Raw genomic sequence first — 23,799 nt, 5'->3', positions numbered from 1 at the left:
GCAAAGCAAAACCATGCAGTTGAACTAATTTCTTTTTAATTTCAAACAGGTATTTTTTGCATCCGTGCGATCTGGAGGAAGTAGCCAAGTGTTTTTCATGACCCTCAACAGAAATTCCATGATGAACTGGTAACAGAAGAGCACTTGGCACTTAGCTTCATGGCGTTCTTTCTAATGTAAAAGAACCTATCTCGTGTGGACTTATGCCAGTCTAGAGGCAGAATCTGAAGGCTTGGTTGAACCTACCACATTCCCCTTGTCCTCTCCCCGCACCCCTCCCAATACAGTCCCGCTTCCAATGTTGCAGCCTGGTTGAGAAAGAGAGAGAGGTGGCAGGAATTTCCAGGAGAGCCCCAAGAACGCTGCCTTGTCTGTGGACAAAGATGGACACGTGCCCTTCGGAGTTAGGGATAGAGACAAATATTGTGTGTTCCTCTGATTAAGTTGTGCTTGGGTGGGCTTTGAGTTTTTGTTTGGGGTTTGTTCTTTTAACCTTTTTCTTTATTTCCCCCCCCCCACCCCTCCTCCTTTTGAAGACTGGGGAGAGAATGCCTACTGAGAAAACGAGTCGGTTTTTAATTCTGTCTGCCTGCTAGCATTAAGTGTATGGTATGTTGTAACATTTCCAATTTCAAATGGTGAGAGACAGCACAATAAATGTACCTTATCTCCTCACACTGAAGGCCGTAACTGCACAGTGGGGTACTTTTAGAATTCTTTTGCCTTCACCAACACCCCCCTTCAAAAAAAAAGAGTTGCTTTTTCATAGCAACTGGCTAATGAATTTTTAAAAGAGAAGAAAAATACTAGTTTTCCCCTCTTTCGGGAAATAGATTTTAAATGGCTAAGCTACTAGCCTTAGACTAATAAAATCAACTACCGCTTCTGAGAGCCTGACAGGTGACAGTCTTCTATGGCCCTCTGCAGGATGGAGGTTGTCAACCGGGACAGTAGAGCCCTGAGTTGAGGTGGCTCTAGCGATGGAGGGAGTCCGTAGCACAGTTTTCCCTGAACTGTTTGGCGGCAGCGCAGGGCAAAAAGATGGATGGCAGGGAGATTCGGGCAGAAAGAGCGCTAGGAAACAAGCTAATATATATCCTTTTTTTTTTTTTAATGCACAAAGCCTCTGTGGCCACGAGGTCATGTGGCTTGGGCTTCCTTTGGAGGGAGCCTTCGTGGGGTGGCCGCTGGGAACTGAGGCGTGGATGACAACCAGGCTCTGGCCGTTCCCATCTCTCTCCTGGGGGTACCAATCTCTCAAGATGAAAACTGTGACTGAAAAGGAATTCATCCTCTGTGTCTCTGAGCGGCCTGTGTTCTCTCTGGGTTGGTGACAGAGGGACTAGACTACTAAGTCCGGCTGGGACACAGACAGGCATCATTGGCTCAGATTTTATAGAACTTGAAAGCCAGGCTTTGGCCCAAATGCTGAGACCCTAGTCATTGTACCTTCCTCCAGATGACCCAACATACGGTAAACCACATTTGTGCAGAACTATGTATGTATTTAGTTCAGGTTGACTTGTGTCCTATAAACTCTTCCTCAAATGATTTCAACTTCTCCGTGACTGTCTGGGATGTTTTTTTTCCCCCAAAGCTACAAGCATGGCCGCCTGTGGTATCAAGGTGTTGCAAAAAAAAAAAAAGAAAAGAAAAAAATTGGTCTCTGTGTTGCGCTTCCTGTGTTTACCTACCTCGTTCTGTTTGTGTTCGTTTCTCCGTTGTCACAGCAGTGTTATCTCCAGGAGATATATAGAGAGCTCGCCTGGCAATCTCAGGTGTGTTGAAGATGTGTAAAATGAAACAGTAGTTGACCAAATTGTTCTTATAAATAAAAGAAAGAAAATGAATAAATACCATCAACAAAAGCTCGATGCGGCTCCTTTGTGGAGAACCATATGATGCCGATCAGCTGATCTAATCAGCCACCATAGGAACAATCTAAATGTACATGACTTTCCCGGTTTTGCCTGAATACGTGAGCAGCTGATGTACTATTAATGAGAACAAACTACACACGGAGCCGGTTCGATCTGGTGATTTGGGTGCGGGGGGAGGGGGTTGGAAGGCAGGGGGAAATCTGGTTTCTGGGTTTGATCCTTCCACCCTTCCTCTGAAAGGCGCTGGCCTTTGCACTGATTGGCAGCAGGGAGGCCGACAAGAATGGGATGGCGGACAGTCTTCAGGCAGTCCCCAAGATGTCCTCGTCGCAGCCCCTTGAGCTCTCAAAAGCAGCGAAGCCCTCCGGTTCTCATTTTTACTGCTCGGTTGTCCTGCTGAACAGTGTGATCCTGACCAATTCAGCAATAACATTCCGGACTGAACTTTAGCAACTACTGTATCGGATGCTGGCACAAACGAAACCAGATTGTCCTGGGTCGCATCCCCTGCAATGTGATTGCCACCAGCTCTTTATATTGCTGCTGTGGTATTGGAAACCAGAAGCTTCTTCAAGTTATGTTGCAAACTGATCTTCTGTTTATTGTGTGTGTGTGTGTGCGTGCGTGTTCTGTTTTTATTTCTAAATGATATGTTTGAAACACACAGCTTTAACTGATTTTTTTTCATTGTGGGGTTTTTTGGGGGGGTGCGGTTAAGAAATAAAAGGGAATCATGGTGTTCAAACATAAGGTAGTTTGTGAATGTATTTTTTAAAACCTAGATTCATTGAAGCAAAGATCATAAGAACAATATTAACGCAGTCTTGTTTACAGTATGTACAGTGACAGAACATAGAACACAAGCTTTTCTGGTGCCAACAACAATAAAACACAGACGTGAAACATCAAGCCATGCCTTTTATATTTTTGTACCCACATTGCACACCGAGGAGGAGGCCAGACGCCATTGGAAGGTGCCCTTCCCCGGAGTCTGGGTTCCTGAACAACACCCAGCGAGGTCCTTGAAGCTTTTAATTTCAAAAATGCATTTCCCTTCAGCAGGCCCAGCCCCAGCTATAACCTACTGAGGCCCCATCCTGCTGAGGATCTCAACAGGTGGGCCTGCAGCTCAACCCCTCTCCACTTTCTGCTCTGCTTTCAGTTTCCCTGAAGGGGGCGGAGAGGAGAGGGGTGGTGCGCCATCCACCCTATAAACACTTACAATCCCTTAGTTTCCATCTTCCCATAGGGGATTTCCCTTCCAGACTGGCCCATGTTGTTATTCATTTCCCTACCGAGAGGGACTGAGCTCCTGTGCAAAGGGTCTCTCCTGGGGACTTCTGGACCTGGCTGATTGCAACGGATAGTCATCGATCAGTAAGAGGCGCTGAGCCCGTCCACACGATAGTGCTGCTCCAGCTTCGGCGAGGCGAGGCGACCACTGTTCCTGGGTGACAGACAGGGACATTGTCGTCTGGATGCCTGCATCACGTGGGTGGTGCAAGTAGATGGCTTTCATTTGAAGGTCCCTTAATGGCAGGGGCCCTGTGCATTTCTAGTGCCATGCCAATCTCTGTGCCATGATTCACCTGAAATCTAAACCTGAGCTCCACCTGTAATCGTATGATTCCTTAGGCAGATTGCATTGGTTTTCTTGAAAACACGTAAGTAATGCTTCAAGAAGATGTGTAGCATCTAATACGGTCAGTGGGGAGGAAGGAGTGGGTGAAATCCCACCCAACCATTGGCCAGGGGCTCCCTTTTCCTAACCCGCGGGCATCACTTTCTCAGATGCCCCCTCCCCTACGCTTTGCACCACGCACACACATTTTCAAGAAGCATCCTCTTTCTTCGTTGTCAAGGCCTACCAACAGTTTTCTGTCTACTGGTGTGCCTCCTGTGCAGGAGGTTAGACAGGTGGGAAATTCAGACCCGGGCCCTTTTGCTCTGGTCTGTTCCCAGACAGGGAGATGCGGCTGCAGTCTGACCTCACAATCCAGGGGGGTAGAAGGCAATGTTTTCCCCACTGTGGTGTGTGCCCCTTCCCGTCGTCATTGTCATGAAGCACGGAAGAGCTCTTTGTCCAACCTGTGTCTGCTGTCGTTGGAAGTCTGCGTGAATAGATGTCACATTTGTGCTGATAGTTTTCCATGGTAAGGTGTGCTACATTCTTATTAAAAAGCCAAACAAACAAACAAGAAGCTACACTTCTTGATCAAACTTAAACCCAATTTCCAAGGAGCTGATCCCACCTCATGGGGCCCCCGTTGTGTATCAAACTTAGGAGGGGGAAATAGGACACCCCGCACTTCAGGTTTATAACACTCCCGAGTGACACCACCGGCCTGCCCGCTGTGTTCTAAAAGCCTTTCTGAAACTCTTCTGACCATCTCAACGGTGGCCTCTCGTGTCATACTTCAGACATTAAAATCTAGCCATATCAAACAACACAAAACAAGCAAACCAAACACCAACTCCGCCAAGACCACCCAATTACGACGTAAAATTGAGAAGTCTACGTTGGACCTCACTCACCAGTAAACATTTCTCCCAAACACACCTCGTCCTTCAGGGCGGGGGCTTGTTCTCCGTAGCAACATCTGGAATTTGAACTTGACCTGCCCTGCCCTTTTAAACTGATGCTGCTTCAAGAGCAAGAAGAAAACCTCTTGAGAAGGTGGAAGTTCAAAACTGACAACGTGCACATTTCTTCCAGACATTTTTGCGTGATTTTTTAACTTAGATACTGCACCATTGTTCTGGGGGGTTTTCCATAGACAATTAGAAGATGCAACAGACTGCATAGCATTAGACGGTCTTAAATCATGACTCTGTGCTTTACTTTTTCTTCTAGACCTGCCACTCCAGAAAGTGCCAGAATGCCCCCAAATAAAAATTGCTATAAAAGCAGTGTGTAGACACACAGAGTGGATAAAGTTTTAGCTACTTTGAAATCTAGTACAAGATCACAAACTATTCATCCATGATGCCAATGATGAAACTAGAAGATTCCATCCAAGTCATCGCCTTGTGAAGTTCCCAGGTTGGGGGCTTGGGTGAACCTCTTCAAACACATGCGACCCGTTGCCAGGCCGGGCGGGGCTGGTTGTGGCGGCTGGGCCACAGCGGCACAGACCTGACTTGTGCAGCAGGGGAGGCTGAGGTGGGACAGTGAGTGGACTTCTTCCCAACAAGGGATCCTTGTTTGTACATAGCAGATATCTAGGCCCCAGTTGATCCTTTTTTTCCCCCTTCCCCTGGTATTAGGGGTGTGAAGAAATAGAAATGCCATGTTATGGTTTATTTAACAACAGGAATCAGAATTTCAAATGTAAAGAGGCAGGCAGCCTCAAAGAGATTCACATCAGGTGGAGGGAGGGGGGCGTGTGATCGCTTAGAAGTCATAGACTTGAAGCTTCTGTGAAACTACCTTTGTGCAGTTTAGTCGTGTCTTTAGCATGTCGAGATGCCGAGCGGATAGCCTTTCTGTGGCTCCCACAGTTGTTTCCATGTTTAGATCCCCAGTCTCCTAAAGTGTTTTAAATTGTCAACACGTTGTGGAAACTGGAGAGCACCTCACCTGGGAGAGGCGAGGCGAGCAGAGGCTCCCTGGCCCGCTGCCGCGTCTCAATCCTTGGGTTCGGTTGCGCTCTCGTTTTTTCCCTTGTCAGAGGCTTCAGAAAGAATTGTCGGGGTGGTTCCAGCCAGGAGCTAGAACGGCTTTGGTTGGTTGTAAGTGGACGTTCTCCCATACCGGCAGTGGTGCACCCTGGGATATATATAGTCTTTTGTGTTATCACTATCAAGATGTGAATCGTGGGGAATAAAACAGTACTACAGCAGGGTGCCTGCTTGTTCTCATTGCCACCTACAGGCTCGCCCCCTTCCTCCCCTAAACACCCACCTCTCTGAAGCCCTCCTGTTACCTTTGGCTATGCCCCCCTAAAATAGCTTAGCTCTTGGCTCACTGTCACTCTCCAACTCCATCCTTTTTAGTTCTTGAAAACATCTAGATCCACTGAGGCGATTCACCAATGCCCTGGCTTCTAAATTCCCTGATCTTGTCGTTCCCAGCCTGGGCGCCTTAAGTGATAGTGGGGAACTCGTTCCCATTTGCGTGGAATCGAGCCTGTCCTGTGTGCCCAAAATTCCCTCTCTTCTGCATCGCCCACGTTTCCTTATCTAATGGAGCATTCCACTACATTCATCCTGTCTGATAAATGCCCTCCTTTGTGCCACTGCAGGGTCCCTAGGTGATAGAAAGGGTTACACGTTCAAAAGTTCAGGGCTAAAAACCCACCTGGCGGCCACTTGGATGGAAGACCTGAAGATCTCCCAGCTGTGAACACCCCAGGAAGCGCACTGCCGCTCTGCACGCACGGCATCACCAGGAGCCAACTTGATGTCAACTGGGTTGGTTTGTTTGGTTGGTTGTTTTCCCTTACTGCCCCATCTAAGGAGGAGCCCTGGGGTGTGTAATGAGCTGTGTGTTGGGCTGCTAACCGCAAGGTCAGCAGTTCAAAATCACCAGCCACTCCATGGGAGAAAGATGAGGCTTTCTACTCCCTTAAAGAGTGACGGTCTCAGAAACCCACAGGAGCAGTTCTGTTCTGGCTGTAGGGTCACTAAGAGTCAGAATGTACTCCATGACAGTGTGTGTACCTCCTCTACCATCTCCTTATCATTTCCCTTCCAAGGAAGACTCCCCGGAGAAACTGTGCACTCTAGCTTCTCCAAGGTCTCTCTTCCTTTGGTCTCTTGAGCCAATTCCAGTGAGTCTCTCCTCCTGGCCAGAGTGGCCCTTGCCAAAGACACACATGATCTCGCTGTCAAATGCCATCCATGGTCGTGTCACCTGACTGATCTGCAGTGTTTGTCATGATTGATAACTAATTCCTTTGTTAAGTACTTGCTTGGCTCTGTGATCACCCTCTTCCACTATTCCTTGGTCACTCCTTCCAAGTCTCCTTTGCTGAGTCCCCTAAGTGTCCCAACACTGGACATCCCCTTCTCTGGACATCCCCTCCAGTCTTGGTTTAGGCACCATTTCTAAAAAGACCGTTCCCACATTGTCTGTCTCCAGCTTCTACCTCTGTCCTCAATGCCCGACTTCAACTTCCTCCTTGACCTCGATCTTCCTTTGGATGTGCAGTGGAGTTCTCAAACTTGACATGTAGTAAAACTAAACTCGAAATTGCACCCCGTCCACCAATACTCCTGGTCCAGTCCTTGCTGTGTTGGTAGATGTTGGCTCCGTTCTTTGAGACCAGGAAACCTTGTAGTTGCACATCATGTTTTCTCTCATGTACTGCACCCAATCCATTTTTAAGATCCTATTTTCTTGAGGTTCAAACTGGATCCAAGCCATTTCTTACCTGGGGTCAGAAGTGTCTATGTGTAAGGCATACACCGGATTATATTCCTTTTGTGTTACATCTCAATCTTTTCCCATTCAACTGAGATTATTAACGCCCTTACAGTGGCCTAGGAGACCCTTCATACCTTCCATCACTTCTCGGCCTCAGTCTCTGTTTCCTGAGGTCAATCTGTCCCAGCCAGCCCTGGCCTCCTTGGCCAGACTCCCTGCACCATGCTCCTCTCTCAGGGCCTCTGCCCGTGCTCTTTCCTCTCTTGCCTTGCTCTTTGCCCTGGCAGGGCTCACCCTCTCCACTCCTTTAGGTTTCTGCACAAAAGAGCCCCTAGGGCCCCCCCACCCCCCCCACCTCATTTCCTTCTGTAGCACTTGTTACTATCTGTGCAGTGCATTGGTCTCTCTCAGGGCTGAGTACAGTGCTGGTAACTGGGATCCACATCGTAAGTATTTGGTGGATAAATAAATGAAAATAAGCAAGGTTAGTGAAGGGGGAAAAGTAGATTTCATATGGCTATTTTCACTTAAACATCGGCGATGAGACTGCCACCTCTACACCATGAAAGCCTGGGCTTGCTTTCAGGTTCAAAAATAGCGATCCTCATTGATTTTCTCTCCCAGAGCGATGTGTGTGGCAGATCCCCAGCTCGGACTCTGGCTATCCCTTGCTCCCCCGAGCGTCTTCACAGGCCCAGTTGCAGGGTTGGAGGAGAGGCGCTCCTGCAGATCCTTGGGGAAAGCAGCATTTCAACCTCCTATTAGTGCAGATACTGATCCACGGAAGCTACCAGCATTGAGGTCATGTGCAGAGTTATTGGATGTGTGCAGGAGGGGGATTCTGAAGTTTGTGTTCTGACCGAATGTTTAAAGAAACAACGAATACATTTTCCCCAGTAAAACAAGAAGCATCGCTTACCAACTGCATCAACGTCAAGAAAGCCTGGTGGCATTTGAGTCTAACCCATCTTCCAAGTGACAGTGGTCCGAAGGCCCTGCCCCCTACCCAGCAGCCTCTCACATCTGTACATACTCAACTCCACAGAATGGGCTTGCATGACGTTTCATTGTCGAAAATGGACACATGCCTTCTGATGAATTTATTGCCCCCCTAGCCTTGTGAGGGGCACACCTTGTGTCTTACTTTGTCCGTTCATGTATTTTCCTGTTCACATAATAAAAGAAATATATTTAAAAATAAAGCTAACAACGAAATGCTATAATAGGAAGCAATGTAACTGTGAACACATTTTGCTCCTCTGTTATTTTCCACATCTTTCCACAAATGTGTTGGGATACAGAATAATGTATAATTCATGCTGAATAGCCAGGGTCAATGTCTTAGTCAACCATTTCCAAAGCTCCAGTTATTTAAGGATCCCAGAGTCAGAAAGCTCTTTACCCAAGGGGTGGGACATGGTACCAGGTACAGGCGGAGAGTGTGTAATGCAGAGGTTAAGATGTGCCCAGGTGTCACTGTTAGTCACTGAAACCACGCCAGATCACCCCAGATTCCACTTGTTAGGGCACAAGGCACGATTTCTGACTGAGCGCTCAGCAATGTTTGTGAAAAAGGAAAAAGAACCTTTCAGAGTACTGCTTTTCCTCTTCAGTTGTGTTTCCCAGCTGGAAGGCACGTCTGGTTCTCTTAAGCAACTTAGTCCATATTCTGTGACCAAAACAGTGTGGCAGAGAGTCAGCCCCTCTTCCCACCCCCCAGAAAAGAGTCATCTTGGTTTCCAACATTGAAAATTGATTTATGAAATTACCGAGGGAAGTTACAGGGACCTGGATTTAGCAGTGCTGTGATGGGCGCTGCAGCTGGACCGGAGGTCTGGGGCTGTCGTGTGTGATAGAGATGGCAGCTGACTGGGGACTGAGAGCTTGAGAACACCACTAGAGCAGGAAACAAACAAACAAACCTGGAAGCTGTAGCTCGGCCTGATGCTCCTTCCCCACCAGGTCCACCTTCTCACCAGCATGGCGATTCATACTGGGTGTCTGGTGACCAGGGTGGGCCACGGTCACCATGGACCCAAAGCAAAACGACCCCATTGGACAAAAAAAGCGGGTTTTCCAGAATTCTCACAAAAGATGGCCTTTATCTGAAGACCGTGTTCCCTTCTTTGCTGGTGTTTGGATGTCTTCAAGAGCTGCTGCCCATCGTCTGGGGCAGTTCATTTAATGACACGTGCTGGTTTGGCAAAATTAAAAGTGAGCAGCCTTGCTGATAGTTCTCCTAAGAACTATCAGAGGTTTGGAGTGGGGCTTCTGGGGTGTTTGCTCTGCTTTACCGCTTTTCGGATTAGAGAAGTTCAAAAGGTGCCAGAATAACTGCTCGTGAGTACTTGCAAGAGTGTCGACCTTACCTAGCGTACACATGGACCGTCCATCTCAAGAAGTGATGGCACAGATAGAGACAGGAAAAAGCAGCGGGGACCCCACCTTGTGGCCAAGATTTGTACTTAGATTTTTGGCTTCATCAAGGTACATGGTGGTTTAACTTGCATGCAATTCCAGAAACTTCCACAGACTGCAGTGCCAGTTCAGAGCTGAATGTCAAGAGATGTCAGTTCACATTGCTTAATAAAAGAAATCAAGAAATGGAAATATTCAGCTGAGTTTCTCTTATCTCCTGAGCTGTGCTTCCCAGTCTTCTCAAGTATAAACATATCCCATGACACCCGCCAAGAAAATTTAAAACACAGAGGTGAAGAGTACTTTTTAAATAGAACTGTATTATATAAACCACATCCATTTGAAAAACCAAAATCCGTAAGTCTGATATGTAACCTATAGGCAATGTGTCATACACACCCAGATGATTGATCCTCTTGCTAAATAACTTCACAACTCCCCGCCCTGTTCAGGTTTCCAGGCCCGAGTGTGGAAATCAGAAAAGTAACAACTCCCCCTGTTGGTGTGTCCTTAGGTGCCATCAACTCCATTCCACTCATGTGACAGAACAGGCCTGCCCCTTACAGTTCTCTAGGTTGTCGTCTTCACAGGAGCAGTTAGTTGGTCAAGTCTTTCTCCCAAGGAACCGCTGGGTGGCTCTGAACTGCCAACCGTTTGGTTAGCGGCCAACCTTTTAACGTTCATGCCTCTAGGGGTCCTTAAAGATGTACCCTAAGAGCCTCTCTTTGTATCTCGGTTGTGTTTTCTGGTGGAGCTTCAATCTGAGTGATATGGTCACTGTCATTGGTTCACTCATTGTAATAAGGCCATCCTTAGGACCTCAAGAAGGCCCTGTGGCACTGTCTGGTAAGTACTGAACTGCTAACTGAAAGGTTGGTAGTTCAAAACCACTAGCTGCTCTACAAAGGGGTTGGGGGTGGGGTGTGGGGAGATGATCTGCTCCCATAAAGATGCACAGCCTCAACCACCTGACACAGGCTTGCTGTGAGCCTGAGTTGACTCGAAGGTAATAGATTTGGTCCTTGGGATGGCAGATGTCCAAGAAATACATTACCTTAACGCGTGTGCCTGTGTGCAGACCATCTTGCTTACAGCAGTCGCTGAGGCAGCCATGACGGTTAACCAGCCACAGGCACAGTCCACGCATTCGGGCCACGGGATGGAAAATGAAGGCGCCATTTATTGATCAGGTGCCTCTTACAGAGCAGGTCCCAGGGTGGGTCCTGATGCAGAAATGGCCGAGGAAGAAACATTCCTGCCATTTCCTTAGGCTGCAGGGAAGGTGGGAAAGGCGAGGGTGGGACATTGCACGGAGACCAGGGGAAAACGAGCCAGGAGTGGGATTTGGTTTGAAGACAACACTGTGGTGTGACCGAGAAATGAAGAGACAGCTGTTGGACCAACAACAACACAAAACTCGCAGCCTTCGAGTCTACCTCAACTCATAGGGACCTGGTAGGGCAGGGTAGAAATGCCCCGGGCAGTTTCTGAGACCGTGCTCTTAGAGGGGCGGGCTGGTGGTCTCGAACTGCTGACTTGCGGATCGCATAATCACTATACCAGCTAGGCTTCCAGGAAAACAAAATCAAACTCACCACTTTTGAGTCAATCCCAACTCGTATTGGGCTGCTGACTCTGCAAAGAGTTGTTTTCTCAGCAATCCACAAGGGCAGTTCAACCCTGTCCTATAGGGTTGCTATGATGGTGGGAACACAGAGCAGGGGGGCGTCTTCCTGCAAGAGTTATGGGAGGCTTCCTGGAGAAAGACGCCTTTTTCACTTGAAGGGAGGGGAGCGGGGGGCATTTCAACAAAGGGAAGCAGAAGCAGAAGAGCCTGGCAGATATAGAAATGGCAGTTCATTCAGTGTGATGAACGAAAAGGTACTGGTGGAGAAGAGAGAGATCCGGCTACCAATGCACAGCACCCTCTCTGCCTGACATCTACCGTCATCCTTTCCTTACAAGCATCTCCGGGGGTTTCCAAATATGGAGTCAGCCTGCTCCTTGGCCCAGGGGGCCACGTTGGGTAAATGCGTAAGACCAGGAGTTGGAAAGATTGTTAATATGCCATCTTATTTTTTTAAGTAGTTGAGGCAGCTATGATCCTGCTTTTGACCAGGAAAGTCAAGCCACTGCCGTCTAGTTTGTTCTGAATGAGAGGGACCCGTAGGCTTCCCAAGGCTATCGATCTGTGCCGGAGAGGAGTGCTGCCCTTTCGCTCACAGAGAGGCTGATGGCTTTGAGGAGTCATTTATTGATCCGCTGCCTGTGATGCTGTAGCCCCCACATGTGGATGGGGAGGTAGAAACACGAGTTCCTAGGTGTTGGTGATGAAATTTCCCTCTCTCCCCCTTCCCTGAATGGATCCTTCCACGCATGTCATTCTGGGCATTCTTCTTGTTCTTTCAGTTGAAGCAACTAAAAGAAAGCCCAGAATTTCATGCACAAAATGAGACACAAAACGCTTTCCCTGGACCTCAGCTTTAAAACAAGAAGCTGTCCTGTGTCCCTGCTGCTGGTTCTTAGGTGCCTTCGGGTCAGTGCGGACCCATAGCGACCTTCTGTGCCACCAAAGGACACACTGCCCAGTCGGTCCTGCCCCATCCGCACCATGGTAATGCTTGAGCCCATTGTTGCAGCCACCGTGTCCACCTATAACATGGTAGGTCTTCCTCGGCTTCGCAGACCCACCCTCTACTTTACCAAGCACCGTGTTCTCCTCCAGGGGCTGGTCCCTCCTGATAGCATGTCCACAGTATGTGAAATGAGGTGTTGCCATCTCGGTTCTGAGGAGCGTTCGGGCCGTACTCCTGAGGGTCCACTCAAAACTTCCCGGTCGTAAGAAGAATCTGGATGCTTATTAGAAAGGCAGGCTTTTGAATCATGTCCACCCTGCGGTGGGCAGGAATCTGACGTTGCTCTGTCCAAGGACCCAGTCACCCTCAAACATACACTTTGAGAAACACGACACTTTGGGGAGCTTTCCTTCTCTGGACAGTTCTCCAGGTTCCTGGCTTGCATAGATACCAACAGTCTACCCAAAGAACCGTCCCATTCCTGCTGTACAGGCACCTTGGTTGCCATCTCTTCTCCCAACCTGGTCTTTGTGAAGACAGAGTGGCCTCTGGGCCACAGCATGGCCAACCTCTGGGACTGACTATCTGGCTCACTGACCTAGTGCCGCATCTCCAGTTTAACACACTGGGTGGCACCTCACCACTGGTGAGGGCACACAGCCCCAGCAGGTGAGAGCTGAGTCCCCCTGCCTTCTCCAACAGCATCCTTTCTGGGGTGGCAGCACCGGGTGACATGCCTCAGAGCAGAGGACCGTTGTAAGGACACATGGTACCTACCTGTGTTGGTAAATGGCTCATTTTCTTGGAATTGACTTATAATACATGCTGTTTCATTAAAAAAACAAATAAAATACCTCTGTCATCTGTGATGATTGTGCTACTTATAAAACGCTATTTACATGAGACCCAATGGTCAAATACCACCATACAGCAAGGATGATACTCTAAGGGCAGGAAAGCGGGCTGATGGAGAGGGAACCATCAGAGTAAAAATCAACAGGGTGCTCATGGACTCTGGAAACTGTCCCACAGCAGTCGGTGCAGAAATGAGCAAATGGGAACCTGATTTGCTGAGAACATTTTCACCGAAAGCTCAGTAAAACTTATGATGATTGCACGGCTCTTCTTAATAGGACTGAGTGATTAAATGATTTTATATGTGAATTATATGCCAATAAAACTATTGGCTTTCAACCCTCCTGAACCTGGCTCTCTGGTCGGCTAGAGATTGGTGGAACCCTCAAGACCAGCGTTTGTCAACCTGTGTGTCGTGACCTCTTTGGGGGTTGAACAACCCTTTGACAAGGGTCACCCGATTCATAACAGTAGCAAAATTACAGTTATGAAATAGCAACGATTTTATGGTTGGGGGTCACCACCACATGAGGAACTGTATGAAAGGGTCATGAGGAAGGTTGACAACCACTGCTCTAGACCATGGTCCTTGGTCACCTGTTGGGCCTTAAACAGAACTATCTCCTATGGTTAGATTTTCTTTTTTCTGTTTTTTTAATAATTGTATTTGGGGTTCGCACAGCTCTTATCACAATCCATACATATATCCATTGTGTCGAGCACATTTATGCACATGTTGCCATCATCATACTCAAAACATTTTCTTTCTACTTGAGCCCTTGGTATCAGCTCCTCACCCCCCGCTCCACCCTTCCTTCCTCATGAACCCTTGATCATTTATAAATTATTATTCTTTGTTCATATCTTACACTGACCAATATCTCCCTTCACCCACCTTTCACCCACCTTTGCTGTCCATCCTCCTGGGAGGGGGTTATATGTAGATCATTGTGATTGGTTCCCCCTCTCTCCCCACCTTCCCCTTCCCCTCCTGGTATCGCTACTCTCATTATGGGTCCTGAGGGGTTTATCTGTCCTGGATTCCCTGTGTTTCAAGATCTTGTCTGTATCTGTATACATGCTTTTGTCTAACCAGATTTGTAAGGTAGAATTGGGGTCATGATAGTTGGGCAGCAGGGAGCATTAAACAACTAGAGGGAAGTTGTATGTTTCGTTGGTACTATACTGCACCTTGACTGGCTCATCTCCTCCCAGTGACCCTTCCATAAGGGGATGTCCAATTGTCTACAGATGGGCTTTGGGTCTCCACTCCACACTCCCCCTCATTCATATTGATATGAGTTTTTGTTCTAGGTCTTTGATGCCTGATACCTGACCCCATCATCACCTCATGATAACACATATGGTTCAATTTTCAGCCAAGCAATGGACAGACTTTTAAGAGAAGTAGTAACACTAGTGATTTGTGCACATTTGGGATCAAGGCGGCACTACTGATGCCAGGACAAAGTTCAGGGGATCCACAAAAAGGGGGAATGGAGAAGGGACCTATGAGGAGGAGGTGAAATGAATCATGTTATGCTTCGGGGATTGCAATGAATGAGATGAAGCAGAATGTGTATTAATCGCTGAATATAAAACTGACAATCTGCTCAAAACGCCTTTACCCAATTCACTATTAAAAATAAAGAGTATCCTAAAAAAAATCTCCTAATTGAGCCTTTTAGGTTACAAGGAAGGGATAATTCAACCAGAGTGCAGTTTAGCATCAATGAAACGCACATCATTCCTCTAGCTCCTGAATGCTTCCTCCCCCCAACTACCATGACCAGTTCTACCTTACAATTCTGGCTAGACCAGGGTACACAAATTGGTACAGATAAGGGCTCTCAACACATGGAATTCAGGACAGATAAAACCCTAAGGAACAGTAGTGAGAATAGCAATATCATGAGGGTAGGGGGTGAGGGGAGGAGAGAAAGAGGAGAACCCATCACAAGGTTGGATATATAACCCCTCCCCCAAAGGGGTCTAGTAACAGAAATGTGGGTAAGAGAGACAATGGACACACGAAATAACAGCAATAATATATCAGTGATCAAGGATTCATGGGGGTTGGGGGGCGGGGTGGGGAGAGGAGCTGATTCCAAGGGCTCAAGTAGAAGGAAAATGTTTTGGAAATGTTGATGGCAACATATGTATACGTGTGCTTAATACAATTGAATGATGGATTATCATAAGATTTGTAAGAGCCGCCCAATAAAATGATTAAAAAAAATAAAGAACCTTTTCATTGTTACCCTTTTTGGCTTGATTTCATATGCCACTCTATGCTGTACCTTGTCCTTTTCAGATCCACTTCCTCCCATCTTCTTTTTTGTCTCTTAGTTTTAGATGGATATAAAAGTGTTTCTTACTACTTTTTAATTTTAATAGTTTTTTACTACGCTCTTTACTGGTTTGGTGGGGTTGTTGATTTTTGGGGTTTTTTTCCTCTTCCCCTTCTATTTAGTAACTGCCTCTTTTGTTGTCTTTTGACTTTACTACAACGGTAGTCTACGAGATACATTTCCATTCTGATCTGGGCGAGTTGACAGAGCATGTTCGTTTTCCTGTCAATGATCCTTGCCTGCAGTCCCTCCAATGGACCAGCACGCTTCCCACTTGCTCCCTGAGTTCAGTTTCCATGGGTCCTTCTCTCCTATCCCTCCCCACCTTCTGAGCGTCACCCCTGGGCAAAGGCCACTCTTTAGGTGTCATGTGGCTGGTTACACTGTGTACCTCCTGGGTGTTACCGCTCCCCTCAAGGGCCTACCTGTCACTTGGCTGATGTTTAAAGGGCCAGGCTCTCAGGGATTCCACCAGTTCCTCTGAGACCAGTAAGCCTAGTCTGGTCTTTGATTTCAGTTTCACCGCACCTGTTCCTATTACTCTGTCTAGCACCTCCATTGTGATTCCTTTCAGAGGGGCCAAGGGTTGTAGCCATGGAATATCTAACTCTTCTAGTCTCAGGATCCAGGAGGCTGTAGTTCACCAGGTGCACTCGTCCTTTGCTCGATGGGTTTCCTTGTGTCTCTGACCCTTCTGTGGCCCCTCTGAAACGTGGTAAGGTTCTAGAATCTTCAGCAACTGCTGCCTTGCTGTTTACTTCTTGGTGAATTTACACACTCACTTTGCCTTTGCCTTCTCTACAAGATTTCCTTGGGCTTATTCTCCATGTCAGTCACTGCAACTGACATGTTTTTAACTCCTTGTGTCTTTCCAGGCAGATTTTATCTTGATGCTTTAAACTGACATGTTTCTAAATTTCCCTCCGAATGTCTTGGTCTCTTGATTTGTTTTTATTGGTTTCATCCATTTTTATGTGTTCTAATTACTTTGGGGTTATGTGTTCAAATAACTTTTCCATACGGTTTTAAAATGTTGTAGCCCTAATTTCAGTTTAGAGCTCAGCTGTGATCCAGAGGCTTAGATGTCACTTGCTCAGCATCTTAGCAGGGGCGGTAGGAGACTCGAGCAAGGAGCTGGCTCTTTACGTCACCAGGTGGGTCTGCCTACCCAACCACCCCATTAGCAAAGAGGATGTGTTAGTCTGGGTACTTTAGAGAAACGAATCCACAGAAACTCATGTATAAGAGAAAGTTTTATATAAAGGTTAAGTACACATCAAGAAAACATCCCAACCCACTGCTGCCCAAACCCACAAGGCCAACATTAACCCATATATCTGACACCAATCCACAAAGTCCTCCTCCATCTCACAAAACACACACTATGATGCCAACGGCAGGAGGAAAGCCAAATCAGTGAACGTTTAAGTGTCTCAGCGCTGGCAGAGTTTCCATATGGCTGCTCCAGCACCCAGGGCTGCATAAGGGTAGGTCCATGTGGTTTCTCCTCAGGGATGTCTTGCAGGAAGTGAGCCTTTCCAGCTGAAGCAGGGAACTGGCCAAGGCAACTGCACCCTGGTCCGACCATAACAAAGCAAGAGACCCAAAAACTCAAAATGCAAGGTTCACTGAGCCATTTCTCCTTCCGCTCTTCAATTAACCCCACATGTGTTTATCAGCCAGGTTGGCACAATAAACTAACTCAATCCACCCCTTGCCAACTTGGCACCTGTACATCATTCTTCAGCCTCACAATTGCAATTAAGTAACACCTACACCGTAATCCTATAATCCTGATATCAAGGGCTCAAGTAGAAAGCAAATGTTTTGAGAATGATGATGGCAACAAATGTACAAATGTGCTTGACACAATGGATTGTGATAAGAGTTGTACGAGCCCCCAATAAAATGATTTAATAAAAAAAATTTTAAAGATGTGTAGCCTTGGAAATACTACCTAGGGTTACTATGAATCAGAATCCACTGGATGGCAGTGGGTTGGGTTTTGTTATGCCACTATCAATAGCCAAACTCATATTTTTCATTGTTTGAAAGTACTTTCTATCAACTTTCTGTAGTTTAATGCACTTTTCCATCTGGTGCTTTGGGATTTATATGTCACGTTAGGGACATGTACAGACCTACTTCATTCCTACACTTTGATGGTTGAAAAAGAATAAACCTGTGCTCTTTCAATGAAAGATTCTTTATCAGAATGTTCATCTGAAGCCTCACATTTAGTCTTGCCCATCCATCGTGGCAGCTGTGGAACTCCCACGGGCTCTTCTCAGATCCATCCCTGATCCTGCCATTCTTTCTGACATTGGAGTGTGTGGTAGAAGTTAGCAATTACAAAAACCATTACCTTGTGCATCTGCTGTTTGAGATTTTTTTTATTTCATTGCCCAATAAACTACTCAGAAGCTATCTCTCAGCGCATCAGCATCAGGAGCTGCTATCTCCTGACTGAGCTGCCTCTGCAGCATCCCCTTAATTAGTGGATAAAAACGCCGAGTGAATTCTCTCCAGCAAGAAATAGGTGAAGAAGGACAGTGGATGAGCCCAGTCCTGTGCTGTGGGACCAGGACAAAGACTCAGGGCTCACTGAGTGAGAGCTGCCACTAGGTTGGGGTTATAATCTCCAGAAATAAAGTGGAATAGAACATGTCACTCAGGATATTTGCCATGGGGGAAATTTCTCTTTGTCCTTCAATGTGAAATCCATGAGCCCAAGGCTCGCCTTTTATCAGGACCGTGTTCTTCCACATCGTGAACACATTGGTAGACCTCAGAGCCTGACCCCTCAGTGACCATGGCCCCAAGTCATTGCGTGGCTCAGAATGGCATGTCATGACAAAGCCCCACTGGAATAAGGAGGCTCATCTGCAGACTCTGAGAGGAACGTTACATCCCACCAGGTCACACACCTGAAGCACTTCCACCTTCAGACGCCCACGTGGTGGTTGTAGTCTCTCTCTACGCACTCCTGGGGCAAAAGGAAGGCAGGGGCCTTTGTGTGGAACCTCCTGGGACCTTGCTGAAGCAAAACTAAGCAACTCTCCCTTCAGTTCAAGAGACCTGAGAGGTGAGTGCCTCTTCTGTGCCCGCGGAGAGAGTTGGGGAAGAAAATGAAAAAGAAATGAGTGCGGACAGAAAGAAAATGATAGGAAAGGCCAGGGAGGGGCCGTGGTATAAACGCCCCACTGTTCATCAGCCGTGTGCCCGGCCGCCACCCTGAGGCTGCCTTCGATATCCCTAGAGCAGTGGTTCTCCCCTTCCCAGTGCTGCGACCCTTCCAGACAGTTCCTCGTGGTGTGGTGACCCCCAACCATACAATTCTTTTCGTTGCTACCTCATCACTGTAATGTTGTACTGTTATGAGTCATAATGTAAATATTTGATATGCAGGATGTGTTTTCATTGTTACAAATTGAACATAATGAAAGCATAATGATTCATCACCAAAATAGTATGTAGTTATATATTGTGAAATATTTATTTTCTGATTACAAATCAATGAAATTTTGTCTTGAAGCATGGTGTAGCATGGGTAACAGTCTTCACGCCGGGTACTCCCATGTGGGCGTATCTGCATGTGGGCGGACTCAGCTGGAGACTGACAGAGGAGTGGTGTCTCGGTTCCTTAGACCATCGAAAGATGTGATTTCCGAGGATCTTAGGCAACCCCTGTGAATGGGTCTTTCGATCCCCTGAAGGGGTCGCGACCCACAGGTTGAGAACCACTACCCTAGCTGTTCATAGACTTGCTCCCAGACGTTGGAAAGTGCATCATCTACCGCATGGAGGCACGGACTTCCATCTCTGATTTGCTCATTTCAACAAAAGAAGGAAACAAACAAACAAACAAACAAACAAACATTGCTTCTCTGCAGCCCCAAGCCCCACAAAGGGTGTGGCAGAGCGGTAATTTGGAGGGTCAGAGAAAGGGAACTTACATTGGGATCAATGTTTAGCACTATGACTATCCCTGCAGGCCGTCTTGGGGCCTGCACACCGGCTGTCTGTGCGCCCCTGGGCTGGCCGAGGAGAGCTGGGGCGGGGGTGGCTCTCAGAGACCTGCGACACAAAGATCTGGCTCAGCGACTTGTCCGCTGCCAAGTTGCACCATCTGCTCGTGACAGTGCGTTCCTGGAACTCTTCTGCGGAGGGTAAACACCTGGCAGAAGGGTCGTTTCCCCCTGACCCGGCTCCTTTTATAGGTGACCTATTGGTCAACAACATCAAGACACGTTGTTTGTTAAACCGAAACAGTGAGCTCATGATCTTTGCTCCGACTTTTTTCTTTTTTTGCCACAACCTCATAAGCCCCTCAGCAACCTGATGTGAGCAGCAAATGGTGCTGAAGACACGGTCGCAAGTTGCACAAACACGGTCTGAAAATGATTAACCCGCAGACGTGAAAGACGCGAACGCCTGCCAGAAAGAGAGCCTGCAGAGCGCCGTGGCCATTCAGACGCACTGGATGGGAAAATGGCTGGGAACGAGGGGCTGTAATCGTTTCATTTAAAACGGAGATGACTCACAATGGCAAACGACCGATTGCCGTGCGCAGCGGCACCATGCCATTTAGATTGAATTGCTCCGGGATTCATTAGTTCGGGAAAGTGCTCCCTGAAATATTACCATAGATCAGCATGTGTCAAAAGAATTCGCCACAGAGCCTCAAACCTCCACGCCAGCATGGACGGCACGACCCTAAGGGACTGCCCACTCAGGAGGTGGCCCCTCCTTCTTTGCTTGAGGACCACAAAAAACCCAAGGGTGAAAAGGTTCAAGGGCCTAGATGCAAACCAAAGGTTCAAATCCATCAGCGAGCAGTTCCACAGGAGTCAAGCCCTGGTGATGTGAGCTGCTCCCCTAAAGATTACAATCTAGAAATTTCTATGGGCTAGTTCTGCCCCTCTGAAGCCTTCACTATGAGTTAGAGTCAGTTGGATGACAGACAACAACACAATATCCTCCTCCCCCACCCCCCGAACCCGCATTCTAATTGTGGTCTCTATAGGTTCATCAGTCCTGGGTTTCATATACTGAAAAACAGAAACTCAATTAACAAAGATTCAAGAAGGCTACCCACAATGACAAAATACAACAGAGGTCAACCCCCAATATGGAAAGAAAACGAGGTGAAAAAAACCCACAGAAAATATTGAAAACCAGACCAAGCACAAAGCCTAGCAGAGGGGAAATTAAGTGACAAGGTTTTAAGCACCAAGTCAGGTTTATCCTCTTAACCCTCTCCAGCCGTCTCTCAGATACCTCTTGTTAACCAGTTTATTCCCATCTCTCCATCATGGTCAGAGGGGAGATCTCGTGACCGCTCTCCACCCAGAGTATAAAAGAGAATCAAAGCAGCAAGGAAACAATTTATTCAAAGTACTAATAGATGAAGTGGATCCACAGCCTCTACTACCATGAAACAACGACTAAATCGTGGCCAACTAACACTACCTGCACTCTGGCTGGGAGCAGAGAAGGTTCTGGACAGGGGGGAAGACTCAGACAACACAAGATAACAAACCCAGAAGCACAGAGAGGCAGGGGGACCAGGCCTCAGTCGTGGTTTTCTAGAGAAACAGACCAGTGAGCTATCTCTATCTCTATACAGAGGTAAGTGGGAAAACGTTCACTATCCTTGGATCCACAATTAATGCCTTATGTAAGCAGTAGTCAAGAAATCAAAAGGTATGTCGCACTGGGCATATCTGATGCAAAAGGTCTCATTAAAATGTTAAAAGGCAAAGAAGTCATTTTGAAAACTAAAGTGCCCTGTCTCTAGTCTTGTCTCTTAGCCCTGTGAGCGCTGGGCTACATGTAGGGAAGAGCAAAGAAGAATTGGATTATGAATTATGGTCTTTGGATTATGATGTTGCCAAAAAAATTAAATACACCAGACATGACCAGACCAGCAAACAAATCCGTCTTGGAACGCACAGCCAGAAATGTGCATGGTGAGGTTGCAGCCCATGAACTTGGACCAAGGCAGGACCAGTCCCTGGAGAAGGACCTCGTGTTTGTGAAGGAGAGGGTCAACAGCAGAGGAAGGCTCCCCAGGAGATGGATGGACCTAGCGGCTACAACAGTGGCTTCCAAGGTAGGAACCCTTTGAGAAGGGCACCGAGCCAGGCAGTCGTTTGGTTCTGTTGTACGTCATGCTGCCAGTAGCTGTGATGGAATCAATAGCACGTAATAGCAAAAATACAAATGTATTGCTGCAAAACCATAAAAACATCGATTGAGCATGTCAAGACTGAAAGCTATTTTTTTTCTGGACATACCCTCCATCTCAGTCTACATATTTCTGAAGGTAGTGTTTCTGTGTCCCCCCAACGAATTCTTCACTCTGATATACACTGCATCAGCATGGCAGTTTGGGCATGCGGGAAAGACTCGACACGGTGCTCCTTGAAAATGGTCTTTGAGTTTGGACAACCAAAGAGAAGCCCAAAGGGGCAAGATCAGAGTTGTAAGTCAATAGGGGAAGATGTCTCATTGAACTTCTCCTAGGATAATCCTCACTGCCTTTGAAGAATGAGCAGGCCCATTGTCGGGATGAGGGAAAGGTTCGTTGGCACAGCTTTCCTGGCCCTTTTCTCACTGATGCAGTCTCCAGTGTTCTTTTTAACTTCTTTGAATTAGGCACAGTTATTGTCTTGTGTCAGTTGAGAAAATCTGTTGAGATTACCCCATGGAATCCTAAAAACAATTGTCTTGACCTTCCAAGCGGACCTCTCTGCTCTAAATTTAACTGGTTCAGCAAATCCCTCTGCAAGCCACTGTTTAGATGGCACCAAGACAAGTATTATTACTGAGAGGACTTGTTGGCAGCCATCCACTTCTCAGAGGGATATGTTGAAACGCGTCTTGCTTGGAATAAGCCCGTGTGTGTGGGAACTGGAACCCAACCCGCAGGCACTACTTTTTCACTTACCCTCGTGTGTCTGTCTGGTTGGGCAGAAACCATCATGTCAAAATATGGATGAGCACTGAGCATGTGCACAGATGCTGACAAGGGATACGAGCTCATGACACACAGAATCCAGGAAGGTGGGGAGAGGAGGGGAGGGGGAACCAATCACAATGATTAACACATAACCACTCCATGACATACACCCCCAGGAGATGAACAACAGAAATCATGGGGGAAGGGAGACCTTGGTCAGTGGAAGATATGAAAATAATCATTTTTAATTTATCAAGGGGTTATGAGGCTGGGAGTTGGGAAGGGAGGGGGGAAAGAGGAGCTGATGCCTTCTTGATATAAAGCTCTTTCTTATAGATATAAAAGCATTATGAGGTATGTCCATCTATATATTTAAGATTGATTGGTACATGAAAGTCAAGATATGAGGGGATACCTCCTCAAAACCGATGTGAGGGGGACAGTGAATTTTGAGTTTGTTCCACCAAGTCAGACTGTTAAGCAAGTTTTCCATCTAGAAGTTCTGAAAAGATTGTGTAATGGTGTGTGAGACAAAAGGCCTGGTTTGTGGCAGATAAGGGATGATTTTGCCACCACAATAATGCACCTGCTCATACAACCATCTCAGTGCACCAGTTTTAGGCAAAGAACAGTATGCTTCTCTTTCCTCACGCAACTTACTCATCGACTCGCTCCACGAGACTTCTTTGTGTTTCCACGAATGAAGAGGGACATGAAAGGACAGTGATTTGACAACTTGATGAAGAAGAAAAAAATGAGGAGGTGCTGTCAGCCATCCAAACAGATGAGTTTGAAAAATGTTTCCAAGAATAGAAGCACAGATTTGACAAATGTGTGAAGTTCAATGGAGAGTACTTTGAAGGTGATAATGTTGTTGTTGTTGTTTTTAAAGAAAAAAATTAAATACATAGCTCTGGGGGGGAAATTCTGTTTTATTTTGCATGACCCTCATAGATAACCCTGCAGAAACAGTAACAGGAGTAATGGTTTCCTAAGGGTACAGGAAGAGAGAGGGTGGGAGATAGAGGGGTAAAGGGGAGCTGTTATCATTGATGATTGTCTAGCTCCACTCAATGGGATTGAACAACAGAATTGTATGTGAATGGATGTATTGGACTGTGTAACATATGTCAATAAAACTATTACATATATTTTAAGGTGTCCCTGGATTTGTTTCTCTAGACAACTTGTGTTGGTTTGACTCCAGTTCCAAAGGCTGGTACGCATTCAGTAGTTTAGAAAGAAGAGGTAGGATTTGTGTTCTTGATAACATTTCTATTCTTACTTTCTTTCTTTTTTAAAAATCATTTTCTTGGGGACTCATACAACTCTTATCACAATCCACACATACATTCATTGTGTCTCTCCCTGTGGATTCATGAAGCTA

The 23,799-nt window shown here is 46.8% G+C and overlaps 2 protein-coding genes across 2 annotated transcripts in view; both read left to right on the top strand.

Moving 5' to 3' along the window:
• The window catches only part of TNIK (TRAF2 and NCK interacting kinase), a 443,318-nt gene extending 440,682 nt beyond the window's left edge, over positions 1-2,636 (top strand). Inside the window, exon 31 of the mRNA XM_075547026.1 lies at positions 50-2,636. Coding sequence (XP_075403141.1) covers positions 50-133 — 84 coding nt within the window. The 3' untranslated portion in view covers positions 134-2,636. The remainder of the gene's footprint in view (positions 1-49) is intronic.
• A 9,641-nt stretch (positions 2,637-12,277) lies between these two features.
• The window catches only part of SLC2A2 (solute carrier family 2 member 2), a 60,559-nt gene continuing 49,037 nt past the window's right edge, over positions 12,278-23,799 (top strand). The window contains exon 1 of the mRNA XM_075547882.1: positions 12,278-12,328. Coding sequence (XP_075403997.1) covers positions 12,278-12,328 — 51 coding nt within the window. The remainder of the gene's footprint in view (positions 12,329-23,799) is intronic.

This window comes from Tenrec ecaudatus, chromosome 4, assembly GCF_050624435.1.
Source record: "Tenrec ecaudatus isolate mTenEca1 chromosome 4, mTenEca1.hap1, whole genome shotgun sequence".
Taxonomy (NCBI): Eukaryota; Metazoa; Chordata; class Mammalia; order Afrosoricida; family Tenrecidae; genus Tenrec; species Tenrec ecaudatus.
Note: the sequence above shows the minus strand (reverse complement) of the source record. Positions and strands in the feature narration are given on the sequence as shown.